Source organism: Vulpes lagopus, chromosome 7 (genome assembly GCF_018345385.1).
Source record: "Vulpes lagopus strain Blue_001 chromosome 7, ASM1834538v1, whole genome shotgun sequence".
Taxonomy (NCBI): domain Eukaryota; kingdom Metazoa; phylum Chordata; class Mammalia; order Carnivora; family Canidae; genus Vulpes; species Vulpes lagopus.
In genome coordinates this window covers 14,031,571-14,050,148 of record NC_054830.1, presented here as the reverse complement: position 1 = coordinate 14,050,148, position 18,578 = coordinate 14,031,571, and the positions used below count along the sequence as shown (strand labels likewise).

The window sequence follows — 18,578 nt, the reverse complement described above, 5'->3', positions numbered from 1 at the left end:
ACTGGAAAAGGGGTCTTTGCAGATGTAATTGAGGTAGGGATCTCAACATGAGAGCATCCCAGATCATCCCTCCATCCAACATGATCTGATAAGACAGAAAAGGAGACACGGGGCACCTGGGTGGCTCAGTGGTTGAGCATCTGCCTTTGGCTCAGGTCATGATCCCAGGGTCCTGAGATTAAGTCCCGGATCAGGCTCCCTGCAGGGAGCCTGCTTCTCCCTCTGCCTGTGCCTCTCCCTCTCTCTGCATCTCTCATGAATACATAAATAAAATCTTAAAAAAAAAAAAAAAGAAAGAAAGAAAGAAAAGGAGACACAGACAGGAAGGCCATGTGGCTAGAGGCAGAGACTAGGGTGATGTGGCCATATGCCAGGGGGCACCTGGAGTCCCTAGAAGCTGGTAGAGACAAGATCCTGCCCTGGAGCCTTCAGAGATTGCACAGCCACACACACCTTAGTTTTGAACTTTTAACTTCCAAATTATGAGAATAAAATTGTGTTGTCTCAAGCCACCAGTCTATGGTGACTTGTATGGTAGCCACAGGACACTAAGACTGTGAGCCCTTTTATTATTTTTTATTTTTTTATTTTTTAAAGATTTTATTTATTTATTCATGAGAGACACAGAGAGAAAGGGAGAGAGAGAAAGAGAGAGAGAATGAGAGTGAGAGAGAGGCAGAGACACAGGCAGAGGGGGAAGCAGGCTCCATGAAGGAAGCCTGATGTGGGACTCGATCCTGGGACCCCAGGATTATGCCCTGGGCCAAAGGCATGCACCAAACCACTGAGCCACCCAGATGTCCCTGTGAGCCCTTTAAAAGGAAGAGAATGGGGGCACCCCCGGGTCCACCCAACCCAGGAGACTGGGCAGTCTCAGGCTGCCAGAGGCTTACCAGGATTCAGTGCCTCCTGGCAGCTTCCCAAAGATCACAGGTTGGAGAGGAGATCCTTGCCCTGGGGGAGTAAGGGGAAAGATCTCAAAAATTTGTCCCTCAGGCCAAAGGCTAATTTCTCTAAGAAATAAAGAGCCTTTTGCTCTTTCAAATTAGTAAACAAGGGTAGCCTGGGTGGCTCAGCAGTTTAGAGCCTGCCTTTGGCCCAGGGTGTGATCCTAGAGACAGGGGATCAAGTCCCACATCAGGCTCCCTGCATGGAACCTGCTTCTCCCTCTGCCTTTGTCTGTGCCTCTTTCTCTGTGTGTCTCTCATGAATAAATAAAATCTTAAAAAAAAAAAATCAAATCAGTAAACAAAACAAAACAAAAAAACAACCCAAGACAAACAAACAAACAAACAAATAAAGGCAAAGAAACGGCCAGGTCATCAGGAAACAAATAACTAAATATGAAAAAAAAGAAAAAGAATGATGCTCGACTGTGTTCCTAACAGAGAGAGGCAGGTCCAATGCTCAGTGAAGGGGGGCTGTGCGCAAGTACTATGACAGTGAGATGGGGGGGTGGGCAAAGAGGGAGGCTGGGGGTGGCACCTGTCTGCAGGTGGTCTGGCAAACGCCTTGGAATGTGTGCTCCCCCGATAGCATGAGGACTTGTGGGCCAGTAAGGCCACTGCCAGTTGTTGGTCCCAGCAAAGGCCGGGAAAGGAAGCTACTTAGAGATAGGGGGACAAGAGGGCACGCGTGACTCACAGCCCCACGGGAGAAAGCCACTCGGCCTGTCCCTAATGAGCACACCCCATCTTGACTAAGTGATCAAAGACAACACCACCAATGACAGGGCCTATAGATAGCTCACCTCCCAGACATGACATCCCAGGAAGGACATGTTGTCATTTCATCAGGATTCCTACCAAAGACGCACAGTCTCAAGCTAATCATGAGGAAGCAGTGGACAGACAGGACACTGAGGGACACTGCAACAACTGCCCGAGCGGTTCTCAGCACAAGTGTGAAGGTTGTGAATGAGGAGGAAAAGCCCGAGGAACTGTCACTGATCCGGGGAGACTAGGCAGATAGGATGCTTGAGCGCCACATGGAAGCCAAAACGAGAACACTAGGGGAAGCGCTGGGGAGGCCTGAGGCCTGGCTGGGGGTGAGCTCCACGTGGCAGCGTGCATATTTACTGGCCCACATGACTGTATCCAGTATGGTTCTAACACTGGGGGCGGCTGGACGGAGCATCTGCTGGAACTCTTAGTATTTCTGCCACTTTTCTGTAAGCCTCAAGTTATTTCAAAACAAAAAGCTAAAGAAAAGAATGTTTATGAAAACCACGAGCTTCTGGATGTGCCAGAGGTTTCAGAAAAACACATTTCAGATGTCTGCAGCTGTGGAGGGTCCAGCAGGCTGATCTGGCTCCTCCTTGTCCAATGGGGGCTTCCAAGTCAGGGGCTTAGTGTTTTGGGCTGGGGAATGGCACTGGCAGCTACAGTGGGCCCGTGCAAGGGCTTGGGCCTCCTGGTTCACTTGACCAGCGCCCTCTTGGCAGGCAGAGCCTGAACCTGGTATCTCTTTGGAGCAGGGTGTTGGAGGTCAGCAGCTGTAGGGTCTCAGGCCGAGGCCTTCACCCAGGGCCCATCAGTGGCTCCACACATGGGCTGGGAATGGAATGAAGGCAGACACTAAACACCATGACACTACGGCAGTTTTATTAAATGCTTTTGCCCCTGCGTTCTTTAATCCAGCCAGCCTTCACTACCGACGTGGGTGTTGCTTTACCGATGGGAAGTCCCCCGCTGGAGACCACTATGGGGATAACCACTGCCACTACCCATTAGGGGTGTCACGGTCGATGTTTTAGCTCTCCGCTTTGCTGATGAGACACAGCAAAACCTGGTCAGACCAAGGGCAGAGGGAACTCCAACCTTGACTCAGGATTCCAAAGTCATGGCCATGGCCCCCAGACCAGCCTCAACACCATTTCATCCTGAATGATTCTTCAAGAATGCCACGTGCCCCTTAAGACTTTGCTTAACCTGAAGGAACAGCAGAACCAGGGGTCTGGATGCACTCAAACACCCCCTGAAGCCAACCTGTAAGGCAGAACACGAACAAGCTGTTCATAGAATAGTCACCGAACTAAAGGGACAGCATGGGTTCCTGGGCTGCAATCCAAGGGGCCCAAGTCTTTGTCCCTAGGACGAGTCTGGAAGAGGCAACCAAGGGTCGGCGAAGCATTCCACAGGGACAGCAGTAGAGTCTGCATCACCAAGGTGTGGCCTTGGGTAAGTACTCCCTGCTGTGGGCTGGCACTGGGTAGAAGGAAGGTATGGGAGGAGGCTTCTGAGGGACCAAGGCCTGGTGCCTAGAGGCCTGAGAACTTCCAGTGTCGAACTTGGAAGATAGCCCTGGTCTGCTGGCTCCCACAAGCCTGGAAAAAGCCAGCAGAAATCATGTCTGGGAGTGGATACTCTGGGTCGTGCATGACTTGAAAAATCTAACATCTTGGACACAACCTAAGAGATAATGAGGCACATAGGCAGGCTGTGCACTTGCAACACATTTTGAAACACGGACACTTGAAAACATGGATAGAAGGTCTGATTGGAAGGACTCTGGCTGCCCTACCTTCCAGATGTGGGGCCTCACATGAAATGTTCCTCAGTGCCTCCGAGGCTCTGGTTTCCTGGCAGTAGAGGTGGATTAGGGACAGTGGACAGTGACACATGGTGGTATCTGATAAAACAGAAAAATAAGAAGCAGAGGCTTCTTGACACTTGAGACCCTCAAGTGTCATGGCCCCGCAGATTCAAGGAGGGAGACCATGAAGAAGGAGCCTGGCTGGAGGTTTCAGCCATGTAGGGGGCCTGGGCTGGCCTGGTTGGCGAGACTATTATTACTCCTGTTCTAATAAGACTGTTGACAGAACTCCAGGCTTTGTTCCATTGGGCCAGTTATTCCCCCAATCTCCTTTCTCTGTCTCAGAATCCCTGTCCCTTGTGCCCCCAGCCCATTTGTCTGCTGTGCTTTCTCACCACGATCCTGGGGTTTTGTGGTCTGGGGAGCACCTTACTGGTAAGGAGAGCTGAACACACAGACTTCATCCAGGTGAGACTGGCTTGGACCTCTTGGTTAAGGTGAGGTTGGCCTTAAGCAGGTCTGTCCCTCTGCTGAATGACCCTTTTCCAGACTTCTTTGGAACCAGCACACTGTGAGGGAGTGAGGGGAGTTAAGCTCCCCTCCTGGAGGGGGAGAAGTGAAGTACAAGACTAGGAATTCTTTTTTTTTTTTTTTTTTTTTTTTTTAAGACTAGGAATTCTTATACAAGAACTGTGTTCTCTTCTCCCCCAGCTGATTTACTTCTTCAGTCATTTGTTCAGATCAGTATGACCTTGTGGATGAATCGCTTTATGCTCAGGGTTAAAACAAGATGCTCTGTTACTTATTTGCTGTTCTAATCTTCCAACACTGGCCGCAGGGTGAGATGTCTTCTACCCAATGGAGGTGGAAGGGCAGGCTTAATGGGGGAGTGGCAGGAAGGGTAGTGGGAGGACTGACACCATGCAGGTGACAAAGGGTAGTTCAAAAGATCTCAGCAGCTGCAGCAGCTGGATAACATGTGCTTCAGGGACAGATGTTAATATGTGCCTGTGGGCTCCAAGTCTGACTCAGTAGATGCAGAGTTGAGGCAGGTGGTGCAGGGCAGGGTGCTAACTCCTGTCTGAGGTCCAGCTTTTCTGTTCATCACCCTGGTCCTTGCTGCTTCCATGTCTTCCCTCCACCCCACTTGCTCACTGTGCTGCTCTGGCTTGTGTCACTGCCCAGCCCTCCAACAGGCACTCTGGGTTACCCGGTGGCTGGGCAGTGGGCATCGAAGGGAATTCATTCCTTTGCTCCCAGTAAGAGGAGCATAGACAAGTTGGAATGGTGCTGCTGGCCAGGGCCAGGGCTTGACCAGGTTGGGAGCCTGTGAGTGGGGGCTGAAGGTTCTAGAATCCTCTTGTCCTGCCACTTGGAGAGATGGATGGTCTTAGAAAGGGAGCCTTAAGGACATTCCTGCTCTGGTCCAATATTTACACCTCTCTGGGTGTCTGCTTAACTATGTCCCTGCTGAGTACACACTCTGGGGAGGGGGCACCGTGGTGGGCAGGGGAGATGGAGTGGGGGGCATGGGCAGATGACCCACAGGGATGCTGGTAAGTGGGACTCTGTGCTAGGAGATGCGGGACAGGGCAGCGTCTGTCTTGGGGTCTGGGAAGGCTTCCTGAGGAATGCACAGGGTCGGAGTTGTGGGAAGGAGCACCCTGGGTAGCCAGAGCAGTAAAGGGGACCCCCAAGGCTGGGACCAGCTCAGGCTGATGAGGGAAATGAAAGCAGGCTGAGTGCATGAGGGCCATTGAAGGCTCTGCTAGTGGGAGAGCACAAAACACCCCCACCCCGTAACACCCTGTTGGTTCTTCCACCTTTGGACACCAGCCAGGATGATCCCCACATGCTTCCCCCAGTGCCTGTCCTCGGTATTTGGGATCCTGAGGCTGCATTTGGGAACTCTGCACACCTGCATGGTGGTACGCTACACCTCACAGTGATGTCGAGCACCCTCTGTGGACACGACCCAGACAGCCACCCACAGGAGAACAAGGTCTCATGGGTGGTACAGTCATACAATTGGGAACCACACAACAACAGAGAAGGATAAACTGCTGCCACATGCTACAACAGGGACAAATATCAGACGTAATGGTGAAGAAAGAGAAGTGAATGTAGAAGACTGTGCTGAATAAATCCAGGTAAAATCCAAGCACAGTAACACAAAGTGGTCTACAGTGGAATGTTACTGAGCTTTAAAGAGGAAAAAGATTCTGACACATGTTACACCGTGGATGGACCTCGAGGACATCATGCTAGGCAAAATACACAAGTCACAAAAGGACAAATATTTAATTTCATTTATATGAGATCTCTAGAGTCCTCAAATTCACAGAGACAAAAACTAGAACGGCGGGTGCCAGGGGTGAGGGAGGGGAATGGGGAGTTAGTGTTTAATGGGGACAGAGTTTTAGTTTGGGAAGATGGCAAAGTTCTGGAGAGGGATGGTGGTGATGGTTGCACACCAATGAGGATGCATTTAATGTCAATGAGTTATACACAAAGCAAAGCTAAAGACAGTACATTTTGCATTATATATATATTTTATCACAATTTTTAAAAAATCCAGCACAGGCAAAAAAGTATCAGTGGTGATAAAGATCAGAATGGGGTTAGCTTTGGGAGACAGGACAGGGGAGGGTCACAGAGGGGCCAGCTGGGGCTTGAAATGCTCTGTATCTCGATCAGGTTTCACATGTGAACACACATGTAAAAATTCCTTGGGCGGTACACAGAGATCACTCACTTTACCGTAAGAAAGTCATACTGCAACAAAAAGGTATCCAGCCTCTCCTAGGCCAACTGACCCTGAGCACTGTGTTCTTAACTACCAGGGGACTCTAATGGCACCAGAGGAATGACATGCACTGCTCACTATTGCTCACCTTCCTCCTCACCTGTGAAGCATACCTGCTGATGATTTTGGCAATGACCAGAAGTCCAGAGGAGATGTCTAAGCCCCTAGAAGGAAAGCCACATGTGCGGTGGATATCTGGCCCCTTCTGGAGAACACACTAGGCAGCCACCCACTTTGCCTCTGTCACTGTGGAGAAGGTGGGAGCTGACCCTTCCCTTGACCCCAGAGTGACCTGGGTGATCCTGAGTTTGGAGCACCACACACAAAGGGTGGGATTTTTGAGGGAGCCACTGAGCCAGTAGAAGAAGTTCTCTTTCTCTCAGGAGGGCAAACAGGCAGTTGACACAGAGCCAAGGCCAGGAAGGGAGGCAGATTGATGTTTGCTGACTTGGGGTGTCCTGGGGCCCAGTGGTGCTAGAAAAAACTGGGAGCTGCCAAAGAACCTGGAGGGTGCTGGAAGCACTTAGACTTTTCCACCCTGGAGCCCACAAAGCTCCCCTTCCAGTTCAGCCAGTTTGGAATGGGTTTCTGTCCTCTGCCCCTTCCAGAGCCCTGACCTGTGTGTTTCCCGTACACTCTCCCAGTCCTGTGCTGCATTTCCAACCATGGACAATGGCCCCAGTGGGCCCAGCCCCAGTGTGTTCTCTAGAGGTATCTTTAACAAGTACCCACGAACTGGGATTCAGGTGCCAGTCTTCCCCAGCAGCAGACTAAGAATGAGGGGTCAGGTGCAGCAGGGCCACCACACACCCCCGTGCCCCCCTCTGCCCACCACCATGCTACAGGCAGGCAGCATTCACAGACCAGCCTCAGTTAACAAAGATTCATTTTTTCATACCATATTTCTATTCAGGCAATCTTTCCACTCATCAAAGAACAAAACAGGGACACCTGGGTGGCTCAGCGGTTGAGCGTCTGCCTTTGGTTCAGGGTGTGATCCCAGAATCTGGGATCAGGTCCCACATTGGGCTTCCTGCGAGGAGCCTGCTTCTCCCTCTGCCTGTGTCTCTGCCTCTCTCATGAATGAATAAATAAATCTTAAAAAAAAAAAAAAAAAGCAAAGCAGGATGGTGGGCAATTCAGCAGTCTAACATGCTGAACAGCACTGTGTGGGAAACGTGAACCTAGGGTTCTGGGATCTTAGGTAAGGCCCAGTCTATGACCCCATGCTGTGGCAGCTCCACGTGATGAATACACACACACACACACACACACACACACACGCCTGACTCTCTCAGAAGCTCCCTGACCAGGGCCACCATTCATGTTGGTGAGTGCCTATGTGCTCCACCCCGCGGGATGAAGGAAATATTTACACAAATAGGGGGGCAGTTTCTCAGTGGATGGAGCTTACAAGCAGCCATGGCACATATCCTGTAATCTTTTGGTAAACGGGAGCCAATTAACATCCTATCTGCCTGTTGATAAAGGCTGTTTTCTTTTCCAGTTAATGAGCATTAACTTCTGCCTAAGAGAGGTAGCATCTTACATAATGGCTGTTCCCTGTTAACCCAGACCCGACCAGCTGCTGTGCATCTCTCCTGGCTGCATTCCCTTCTCCTTGTGCCTTTTAGACAAATTGGTCTCTGCAACTTGTGCTGCAGTCTCTATGGGTCACTCGGGCACCCACATCCTGAAAGATACAGAATATCCTACTGTCAATCGCTTGCAACACAGGGCTGCTGACCCCTGCTACAATCTGCACTTGATTGACCCACAACAAACCAAGGCACTCAATGGTACTCACACCCCTTTGATAAGAGGGTGCACCCCTTTGATAAGAGGGTGCACTTGAAGCCCCAGTGTTTCTGCCTGTTTCATCCCAAAAGTCTTGTGTTTTCACCAAGTGGAGCCTAGCACAATGCTTATATCTACTCAATTATTTACCGGATGAGGTAACTAATTTTTGGACATACTAAGTTTTGCTTTGGCTTTGCTCTCCCCACCCTGTGCCTCGCAAATGCCTCCCAGCCTTCAAAGCCCTTCCTAAACACCTTGGCATCACCTCCCAAAACTTACCTGCTCTGCCCTACATTGAGCACAAGGGGGGCCACTTTCCCCTAGCTTGCTATGCTGGACTGGGGGTCCATGGAAGGCAGTGGTCTGGGCTATACCTAGGGTCCTTCTTTAGCAAGCAGTCAGAGAGGCATGCACCTGCCAATAGGTGCTTTTGCTATCTGTCTTCCTGCCCTGTGGGCACCCTTCATGTAGCATCAGAAATGTATCTCTTCTATCCTGTCTGCTTCATTCCTCAAGTAAGAGCATATGCTGGTGTTATGGGAAGATAGGGTCCAGCATGTGACCTTGGCCATGTTACTAAAACTCCCCAGGCCTCAGTTTCCATCCATCCCCATCTTCTCAGGGTGGTGCTGCTCAAGTGGGTCATGAGGGTTGCTAAGTACCATTCTGCCTTACAATAAGGAGTGAGCTGGAGCTGTGATGGAGCCCATCTCACACCACCTGGCCCTACTGAGCAGGCCACCCCAGATCCTAGATCCCACCATTCAACCTGCATCCCCCATGCCAGGACCTCTAAAAGAGCTAAGCATTGATCCTGGGTGTCCAGCACCTTCCCCAGCCCCCCCCCCTTTCTCCAGGTTTGTCTCCCCACAGTGTTAAGCAGAAGCTGGATGGCAGTGCCCTGCTGCCCACCACATGACAATGGTTTGGGGAGCACATGCTCCTGCCAAGTGCTCTTCTGTGTCACTGCCTGGCATGACGGGTGGTACAGCCTCTGACTCTGACATTCAGGACTAGCCAACACCTGGCTTGGACCCAGGTGCTCCAAGCCAAAGGGGCTGCTCACAGCCCCCAAACCTAGCCCTTCTTCAAGGCCTGGCTCCTACATACCCCCTTGCCAGCCCAAGGCTAGACTAGTCACTGGCTAAGCTCTGACAAGTAATGGGTCCTGTCTGCCCCCTATGCTGGAAGCCAGGCCCGCCACCCTGCTACCTCCCCTCTTCTGGGTATAGGGGCCTGCACACAGCAGGGGAGGGGCAGGGTCTAGCATCTTCCTCCAGCTCTGAGCTGCCACACCAGGGGTTTCTAGGAATGCCTGTTCTAGAATTGTCAGGACACTTGCACAGGGATTCCTGAGCTCCTCCTCAGGCTTAAGTTGGGGCTATCACAGTGGGGCCTGGGAGTCTGCCATTTAGGGTGAGGACAAATACTGCAGACTGGGTGGGGCTTCAGTCAGCATGGCTAATTAATCAATACTTAATTGAAACATATACATTCTCTTTTTCCACTCGTCCCAAGGTAAAGGCATGTGATCTGGAGATGGAATAACAGTGACGACATCTGCTGGGAGTACTTCACGGGCACACGTCATCAGGGAAGGCTTGCAATTGGTCACAAGATAGCTCCTGGTCTCCTGTGCTGGGGAAGCACAGGCTGCCAGGGGCTCTGAGCTCAGGCATGGTGACTGTACCTTGCTGGAAGCAGCCTCGAGGTGAGGTCCCACTTGTGCCTGTCACGGGCTCCATGGACCAGGTCCCTCAATCCCCTCTCAAGTTCTGTGGGTCCCATAGTATCTAGGCTTGCTTGTTCCCTTTACTCACAATGCTTTGCCATCTAGCTAACTCCTTACTGGCTTTCAGACCTCCGAGAATTTTCCTCTCCCTGAGTTAGCACCCCAGTCCTCTGTTAGAACTGATCAATTACAGAGCCCTAATCACTTGGTGAGAACAGATCCACATTTGTGTCCCCTACCCTTTGAAGCCCCAGTGTTTCTGCCTCCTCTGCACCTGTCCTTATCCCACAGGTATTTACAGATTGTAGAACAATGGTCTGGTCAGGCTTCAAGTTTGTTTCAATCCTGGAGGCCAGGCTACGTGGAGGTCCTTCAGTACGGCTTAGACGCTCATGTCTCATAGCGGAAAGCATGAGTGCCACCTGTGACTTGCTTGAAGGACAGGGGTCTGGATTCGGGCTGACTTAGGTCCATCTTGCTAACCTTATGTTTTCCCCTTGGTGACCCTTCTGTAAACTGGGATGATCTAAGACCAAGCTCACAGTGCAGTAAGCACACATCAAGGGCTGGCAAAGAGCAAAACATACATACATGTTCACTTGCCTAGGTCCTTGCTAGCTTTTGGCAGATGCCTCTACCTTCCAACAGGAAGATAGGTGAGTGAGGAACTGTGTGCTTGTGCTCCAACCCTACCAGCCCCTGTTTTGCCTGAAACAGCAGAGACAGCTAGATAAGAACTTTAGGATAACATCCCAACAGAAATTCTGGCTTCGCAGCGGTGGGTGTTAAATGGTGTTCCCCTAAAGTTCATGTCCATCCAGAACCTCAGAAGGTCACCATATTTGAAAATAGGACCTCTGCATGTGAAATGAGTTAAGGATATTGAGATGAGATCACACTGAATTTATGACAGGCCCTAAATCCAATGATGGGTGTCCTTGTAAGAAGAAAAACACACAGGGAAGAAGACTGTGAAGATGGAGGCAGAGATTGGGATGATGTGGCCGCAAGCCAAAACCCCCAAGGACTGCCAACAGCTACCAAGCCAGGAGAGAGGTCTGGTAAGATTCTCCCTCAGGTCCCCCAGTAGGAACTGACCCTGCAGTCTTACTCTGTTTGGGCTGGTGGCGGAAGACCATAGACTGAGTGGCCTACAGACAACAGAAATGTATGTCTCACAGTTCTGGAGGCTGGAAAGTCCACGGTCAAGGTGCCAGCAGACTGGGTGTCTGGTGAGAGCACTCTTCCTGGTTCACAGATGGCTTCTTGCCATGCTTCACAAAGCAAAAGGGGCAAGGGCCTCTTTTATAAGGGCATTAATCCCATTCAGGAGGGCTCCGCCCTCACGACCTAAAGGCCCCACCTCCTGATGCCATCATGTTGGGGATTAGCTTTCAACGTATAAATTTTATGGAGACAGAAACATTCCATCTGTAGCCAACACCTTGATTTTGATCTTCTGACCTCCACCAACTATGACAGAATAGCTTTCTCTTGTCTCAAGCCACCCAGCTTGTGGTAATTTGTTACAGCAGCCCCAGGACGCTAACATGACAGGAGTCCAAGACCAAAGCTCCGGGTACCGGCTGATGACCTGGCCATGGCCCTGAGGTCACTGCCCCCCTCCCTAGACCTCTCAGGCTACCCTATTGACACAGCTCTGACAGAAACTCTGGCTTCTGGGCAGCCCCAGTGGCCTAGCAGTTTAGCGCCGCCTTCAGCCCAGAGCCTGATCCTGGAGACCTGGAATTGAGACCCACGTCAGGCTCCTGGCATGGAGCCTGCTTGTGTCTCCGCCTCTCTGTGTCTCTCATGAATAAATAAATATAATCTTAAAACAAAAACAAAAACCTGGCTTCTGCTGACCTTTGTTGAGACCCTAGAATCCAAGCACTCAGCTGCAGCAAAAGGTACTCAGTGAAGAAAACAAACGTTGACAAGCATATTTTAAAAATAACACAGAGCAGACCAGGTGGCTCAGTGGTTTAGTGCTGCCTTCGGCCCAGGGTGTGATCCTGGAGACCCGGGATCAAGTCCCACGTCAGGCTCCCTGCATGGAGCCTGCTTCTCCCTCTGCCTGTGTCTCTGCCCCCCGCCCCTCTCTCTCTCTATCTCTCATGAATAAATAAATAAAATCTTAAAAAAAAAAAATAGCAGTGACCAGAGGGGGCCACTGGGGCCATGTTCTACTTCTTCAGCTGAATGTTAGCTTTGTTATCCTCTACACTTCCTTTTCACAGGCACATTGTATACTTTTTAATAAGTATTTCACATTTCAAATCAAACAATATAGTATATTTTTAATAAAGCTGGTTTACAAAACCCAATCAAGCTAATAATTCTGATCATCTCAGTATTTCTCTAGTGTCTAATTGCCAAAACAGAAGACTACAAGCAGGACAACAGGTGGGAAAAGGCCTGACCTCAGTCTGATGACGCCCTCCACCTGGCACCAACAGCTGACAACTCAAGAGAATCTCAAGACAGCTTCCCCAAAAGATTTAACATCTGACTTCTCTCAATCTCATCTGATAGCCAAAGTTTTGTTTTTTTGTTTTTTATTGTTTTTTTTTTTCTGGATCCAAGTGGAAAAACAAAAATTTAGTAACAGCCAACATCTTAAGACCTCCCCTCTCAGGACAGTGGCCGATGCCCATGTCTCTCTCTTGCAAGGACACTGCTGCCCAAATCCAAGGTTTCCTCCAGAGCTCCACAGAGGTGGGACTCAAATATTTCTTGGACTGAACTTCAGTCCAACTGTTGAAGAGAAACAGAAATATAATGTTTAATCACCACCGCATGGGCCAGAGCACCCAAGAAATGGATAGGAAGCCCAGAAGTGGTGTTCAAAAGGATCTCTCCCGCTGCGCTTTATCTATCAGATTGGAGAAGCCAGAACACTTAATAGTAACTGTGCTGGCCATGGGAAGAGGAAGTAAGCATTCCAGTTTCACAGCTGAGAGACGAGTGATGGCAGTACAACCTCCCTGGAGGAACATTAACATTTAAATGGACATGCCGTTTGGCCTGGGCACTCCTAGGAAGCTCCCCGAAGACCAGGAGGTTTCGAAGTGTCTGTGCTGGAGCCTTACATTCATTGCATATTTGCTCATGGATAGTTCCATCTATTCATTTCAGCTATTTTTTTTTTAAAGATTTTATTTATTTATTCATGAGAGACACAAGGAGAGAGAAGAGAGAGAGAGGCAGAGGGAGAAGCAGGCTCCGCACAGGAAGCCCGATGTGGGACTCGATCCCAGGACTCCAGGATCATGCCCTGGGCCGAAGACAGGCACTAAACTGCTGAGCCACCCAGGGATCCCTCATTTCAGCTATTTGTATGAGAAAATATGAGGGACAACTTAAACAGTCATTGGTAAAGGACTGGCTATAAAACTGGCACACTCATTTGATAAAAACCTCATGTAAATTTATCGTTTTTAACTTTTTTAATTGTATTTTATTTATTCATGAAAGACACACACACACACACACACACACACACACACACAGGCAGAGACATAGGCAGAGGGAGAAGCAGGCTTCCTGCAGGAGCCCAATGTGGGACTTGATCCCAGAACTCAAGAATCATGCCCTGAGTCAAAGGCAGCCACTCAAATGCTAAGACACCCAGGTCACCCTATCAGGGGTTTAAAAGAGGTGGGGGATATATATCCCTCCTCCCGAGCCATAGACTATCTCTGGAAGGAAACAGGGCAAGTTAACAATAGACACTTCCAGAAGGGTATAGGATACAAACCTGCTTGGTTTTCACTGTATGCCCTTTAGTACATTTTTTTGTTTTTTTTTACTATGTACATCAATTGCCTTGTCAAAGTTGACATATTTGCATATGTCTATATATGAAACATATGTACATCTGTATATATAAACTGTGTGTATATGTATACACACACATAAACATATTTTTTTAAATGACTCCTTTTGAATTTAAACAGAAAGCTCCAATGGCTTCAGTTTCTATAGGAGAAGGTGAAGGTGACAGGACCCTCTGGCATGTTAGGGCACTATCTTTGCTGAGGGAGACGGGGGGGGGGGGGGGGGGGGGGTAAGAGGTGCTGTGCAAACCTTACAGGAAACCACACCACGTTATTACTTCTCAACAACAAAGCTACTGTCTCCTATGCTGCATGCCTACAAATCACACTCCAGGGAACTTACAAAGTACCAGAAAGATCATCATTCCCCGCACCCCACCAGGCTCCAGTTTTACAGTTTGGCTCTAAGTGGCTGCTGTAATATTAGCTCTCCTCACTCTGAAGAGTGTTTCCTTACTCTCTAGGTTTATCGGCTTTAAGGGCCCAAGGAGTTCTTAAGGGCCAGCAAGGGGCTTCAGTATGCAAGAGCTGGGGCCGGCAACTCCCTCCCCGGTGGCTCAGCCCCTGGAGGCACCCCAGGTGTTGAAGTCCCGCTTCTGCACTGTCCCCGCCCCTACCCAGGCCCAGGACACAGAGACACGTGCTACAGCAAAGATAGGGACCGCCCCTTCCAACTCAGTCTTTTGGGACTCAAAGTCATGACTCCTGAGGAACAGCTGCAGGGAAGGTGGGGGTCCCCTCCTCTGCCAACCCTTCAGAGATAAGCACAACAGGCAAAAATGGGGAAGATCTACAGGGAGAGGTCAGCAAGGCTCAGGGAGGGATGGGCTCTGCCTCCCTAATTCAAGTCTCTTTAGGTTTGTTGCTGGTAAAATGGAGATAATTCTGGTTTTGCCTGGCCAAAGGGATTATTGAAAGCCTGGAAATCACTTTACAGATTGGCATAAATGAAAAGATAACATCTGGGGGTAGGCTTTTATTTTGGGTGGGGGAGGGTGCAGTGATCCTGAGATAGCTAGGCTTGGGTGAATGCTGGAGGGCCTGCGGGGGGATGGGGGGAGTGGGAGAGTCAAGGATTATAGACAGGGGCACAAACATAGGTGCATATGCAGGAAAGTACAGGTGGGTGCACAGACTGGGGTTGTGTGATGGAGAAAGGGCCTGTAAAAGCACAGGGCAGATGGAGGGGTGGGGGAGAGTGCCTGAGGGCCCTGACCCAAGTGGCTGAAGGGAGGAGGCAAGTGAGAGGGGCACAGATCTGAATGTGAGCAAAATCAGTGAGGGGATATATGACCTGGCCAGGCGTGAATGGGGGGCCCTGACATCGCGATCACAGGCTCAGGCATGGGTGGAGGGGGTGTAGGCCCAGTTGCAGAGGTGGTGGTGCATGGATCTGGGTGTGGAGGTGTCAAGAGGAACGATCTTAGATGATGGGGGGGGGGGGGGAGGGTTGTCCATGAATGCAGAGGGGTGGCAGGTGTGTGAGGGAGAATATCAGTGGGGACACGGACTCAAGTGCATGTGGGTGTGAAGACCCAACTGTACCGAGCGCCCGGAGACACGGCCTCAGAGGAGTGGGGGATGTCAGTGAGGTGGACAGACTCAGGTGTATTGGGTGGGAGAGTCTGTCAACAAGAAGAGACTTGGTGTCAGGTGTGCGAGGGCTGACCGTGAAGGTTCAGATCCTGCGGGGAGGGACCTAAAGGAGCATCAGACACCGGGTGTGTGTGTGTGGGGGGGGTGGCTTTCACCTCTCCCTACCCCTGAGACGCTGCTGTCACGTCCTGCCTCGGCAGCCCCCGCCCCAGGACCGATGACAAGACCGTGCCTCGCCCGGGCTCGGCCCGAGGGACGCGGGCCCCCGGACGTCTGCGCCACCCCGCGCCCTCTGCTCCCCCTCACCGGCTGGGACGCGTCGCCTTCACCACCGCCGCCGCCGCCGCCGCCTCCGGCCACCACTGCCCCGCCTCGCGCACCCCCAGCGCGCGCCGCGGGAGGGGTCCACGCCACACTCCGATTGGTTGCACGCTGGCCAATCGGCGTCGGGAACCAAAGGGATTGGTTGGTATGAAACAGACGAGCACCTCCTAAAGCCAATCACTGAGGGGCAGAGGCGGGCTATTGGGTGATGGTTTAGGTCCCAGAGGTGGTCTCTCAGGGTGCGAGGTGCTGGGAGGTGAGGGCCTGGAGCTAGGCGAGAATTGGAGCTCTGGCAGAAGACGAGCAGCCCTGCCGACCAATCCCTGGGGGGCAAGGGCGGGGCTCCGAAGTGTCAGGCGCAGCTGGAGGGATAAGAACGGAGGGCGTAGCCGGGAGGGCGATGAGGATTGGCTGCAAAGCTGAAGACTGGCAGGCCCTGCGGCCTGTCGCGGGGGCCGTGGGCGGTGTGCCCCCGGGCAGGGCTGGAGAGCGCAAGGTGCAGAGTTTGGCCGGGAGCGCCGGGGCCCCAGGCGGCCTCAGACGCCCCGGGCGGGGTTCCTTGAGGCTGTGTCGAAGAGGCCGGGCTCGGACCGCGCTGCGCAGAAGCAGGACCTCCAACTCTGGCTGTGAACACGGGCCATCTCGGTTGAAAGACTCCTGGATAATTTTCCATTCCTTCACTCCCGCTATTTCCCTGCCAACGACACGGAGAAGGCAGACTCTCTGGGGTCACTCAGGCTCGTCCTCTGCAGCTCTGGGTTGTTGTGAAGATGTGGAAACAGGTGGAATCCTACCCTCGAGCCTCGTGGTTTTCTGGAAGCGTTGGAGCTCTCTGAGTTCAAGCTCTCTCCTTTACGGAACCCAATAACAACCCCACCTGGCCTTCTCCCAGATACACCTTTTGTGAATTAACTGAAAACTAACCACTGTCTCTTGAGGTCAAAACGACCACTGGCCACATTTTACAGAAACCAGAGTGCAGAGAGGTCAAGCTCCTGGGCCACAGTGCTTCAAGGGGCCTAATCTGGAGGTGAATTGAGAGCAGCCTGCTCTTTGGAAGTGGGGTAAGGCAGTGTCAGACAAGAGCCACCAGGGGCCTGAGCAGTCTGGGTGGAATCCATGTGCAGCCACTGGCCCACTATATTAACCTTGGGCAAGGTGGCTGTGAATCTGTTTTCTCAGGGGACAATGAATCCTACACCTTGATCCTTCTTCTTTAGGACATACTTACATCCCAAAATACCCCATGGGAGTACTTATATCTCAGACCTTGCTGGGATATAAGACATTCTGGTGAAAGCATTTGACCCTCAGCAGGTCCATCTGGCCTGTGAGCCTCAGCTTCTCTGTGAGGCGCATTCTTGGGATTCTTTGCAAAAAGATGCCAGCAGCTTAGAGAAGACACCTGCCAACCATGTAAGCCGCTGTGTCATTGGCACTCCCCCCAAGTGCACTCTAAATCTCCAGGACGGAGAGAGTTACAAATGTTCCCAGATACTGGCTCTTATTTCCTCTAGGTGGCGGTTAGGGCTGATAAAGATCAAGTTCAGAACCAGGGAATGCTGGGAGGAGCAAACCTAAACTAGGCCTTAATGAGGGTTCACATTTCAGGGTTGTGTGAGCCCCCTGCCTCCAGCTTAATCTCAAAGGGCTTGCTGTATGGAGGATGGGGAAAACCTCTAACCTGGCCACGATCTGACTTGTGTTAGTCCCACGATATTCCCACCTGGGCCTTTCTCCCGCACCTCCCAGCTGTGGTCTGCTTCCCACCAACTTCCAGGCCCTGGTTTCCATTCTGCTCTCTGGACAAGAGAAGGACACTGAGGTCTGCTGAACACCTAATGGGTGTCAGGTCCTTACTGGGCGGGATGCTTCCCAAACACCATTCATGACCTGATTTCCACATGGTAGGGGGAAGGGACAGCACCTACTTTGCAAATGAGAGAACTGATCCTCCCACTACAGGTGTTCCTCGCTGAAAAGGCCTGAGGCTAGATTTGAATCCCTGCTGTTTTTTACTTGCTGGCCACCAGACCTTCAGCAAGCAACTCAAATTCTCTGCCTCAGTTTCTCCAACTCGCTCCCAGGGCTGATGGCAGAACTAATGAGATGAATGGAAGTAAAGCACTCACTTCATTGGTCCACAGCCAGCATTTACTGAGTGTTGGTGATGGATAAACCATTCTTGGGGCCTGTTTCCCTTTCTGTATATAGCATTTCATGGAATGTGGACATAGATCAGCTATGGGTGGGGTTTGCCACCCAAAGAGGGAGATATTTATGTTACAGGAGTCCCTACCCAGAGCACCCACCTGCCAGGCCCTTGGGAGGGAGGCAGCAAGCTCCTGGAAGGTCCCATGGTACCCCTAGGAACAATGCCAACTGAGGCAAGGGTCAGGCAACAGTCCAGGACCAGGCTGCCTCTCCTGAGGGTGCCAAAGGCACTGCCTGGGCTCTGGCTTCTGTTTGCCTGTCAGCATGCTGGCGCCGGTCAACCTCCCTGCCGCCTTCCAACAACAGCCAGTAATGCCCCTTGGCATCAGCAACAGACACCCCCACTGTGGGCACTTCAGCTGTGCCTGGCCAGGGTGCCTGGGATCCCAGCTCTTCCGTGTCAGCCTGGCTGGCTCTGGGCAGAACACTGTCTCTCTGCCCCCTCTCCATCTCCTCTACCTCTTGGGGATCCCAAGAATCATCTGACACGATGGCTGTGAGCCAGGCCTGGGCAGAGTGACAGGGCTTAATCAACCGAGTCCAGAGAGCCGTTTGCCCAAGGTCAGGTTAGCAATGCTGGTGAGAGAGGAGGGGTATGGAGACAAGCTGAGTTCTCATCCCACTGTAGCCCCTCAAATGCCAGTGAGTCTGTTTCTCATCTGGAAAACACAGTTCAGGGCAGCTCAGGTGGCTCAGCAGTTTAGCGCTGCCTTCAGCCCAGGGCATGATCCTG

General features: G+C 51.4%; 1 protein-coding gene across 11 annotated transcripts in view; it reads right to left on the bottom strand.

Annotated features, from left to right (window-relative positions):
* The window catches only part of SLC25A42 (solute carrier family 25 member 42), a 30,426-nt gene extending 14,693 nt beyond the window's left edge, over positions 1–15,733 (bottom strand). Inside the window, exons 1-3 of one of the 11 annotated variants that reach the window (XM_041762829.1) lie at positions 15,614–15,656; positions 3,523–3,630; positions 894–954 (exon numbers count right to left, since the gene is read on the bottom strand). In XM_041762829.1, the coding sequence (XP_041618763.1) occupies positions 894–954; positions 3,523–3,622 (161 nt within the window). In that variant the 5' untranslated portion in view covers positions 3,623–3,630; positions 15,614–15,656. Of the gene's footprint in view, positions 1–893; positions 955–3,522; positions 3,631–6,428; positions 6,505–15,613 lie in introns of those variants that run through there. The other 10 variants (XM_041762830.1, XM_041762833.1, XM_041762831.1 and 7 more) reach the window with 10 other exon arrangements.
* Between the last annotated feature and the right edge of the window lie 2,845 nt (positions 15,734–18,578).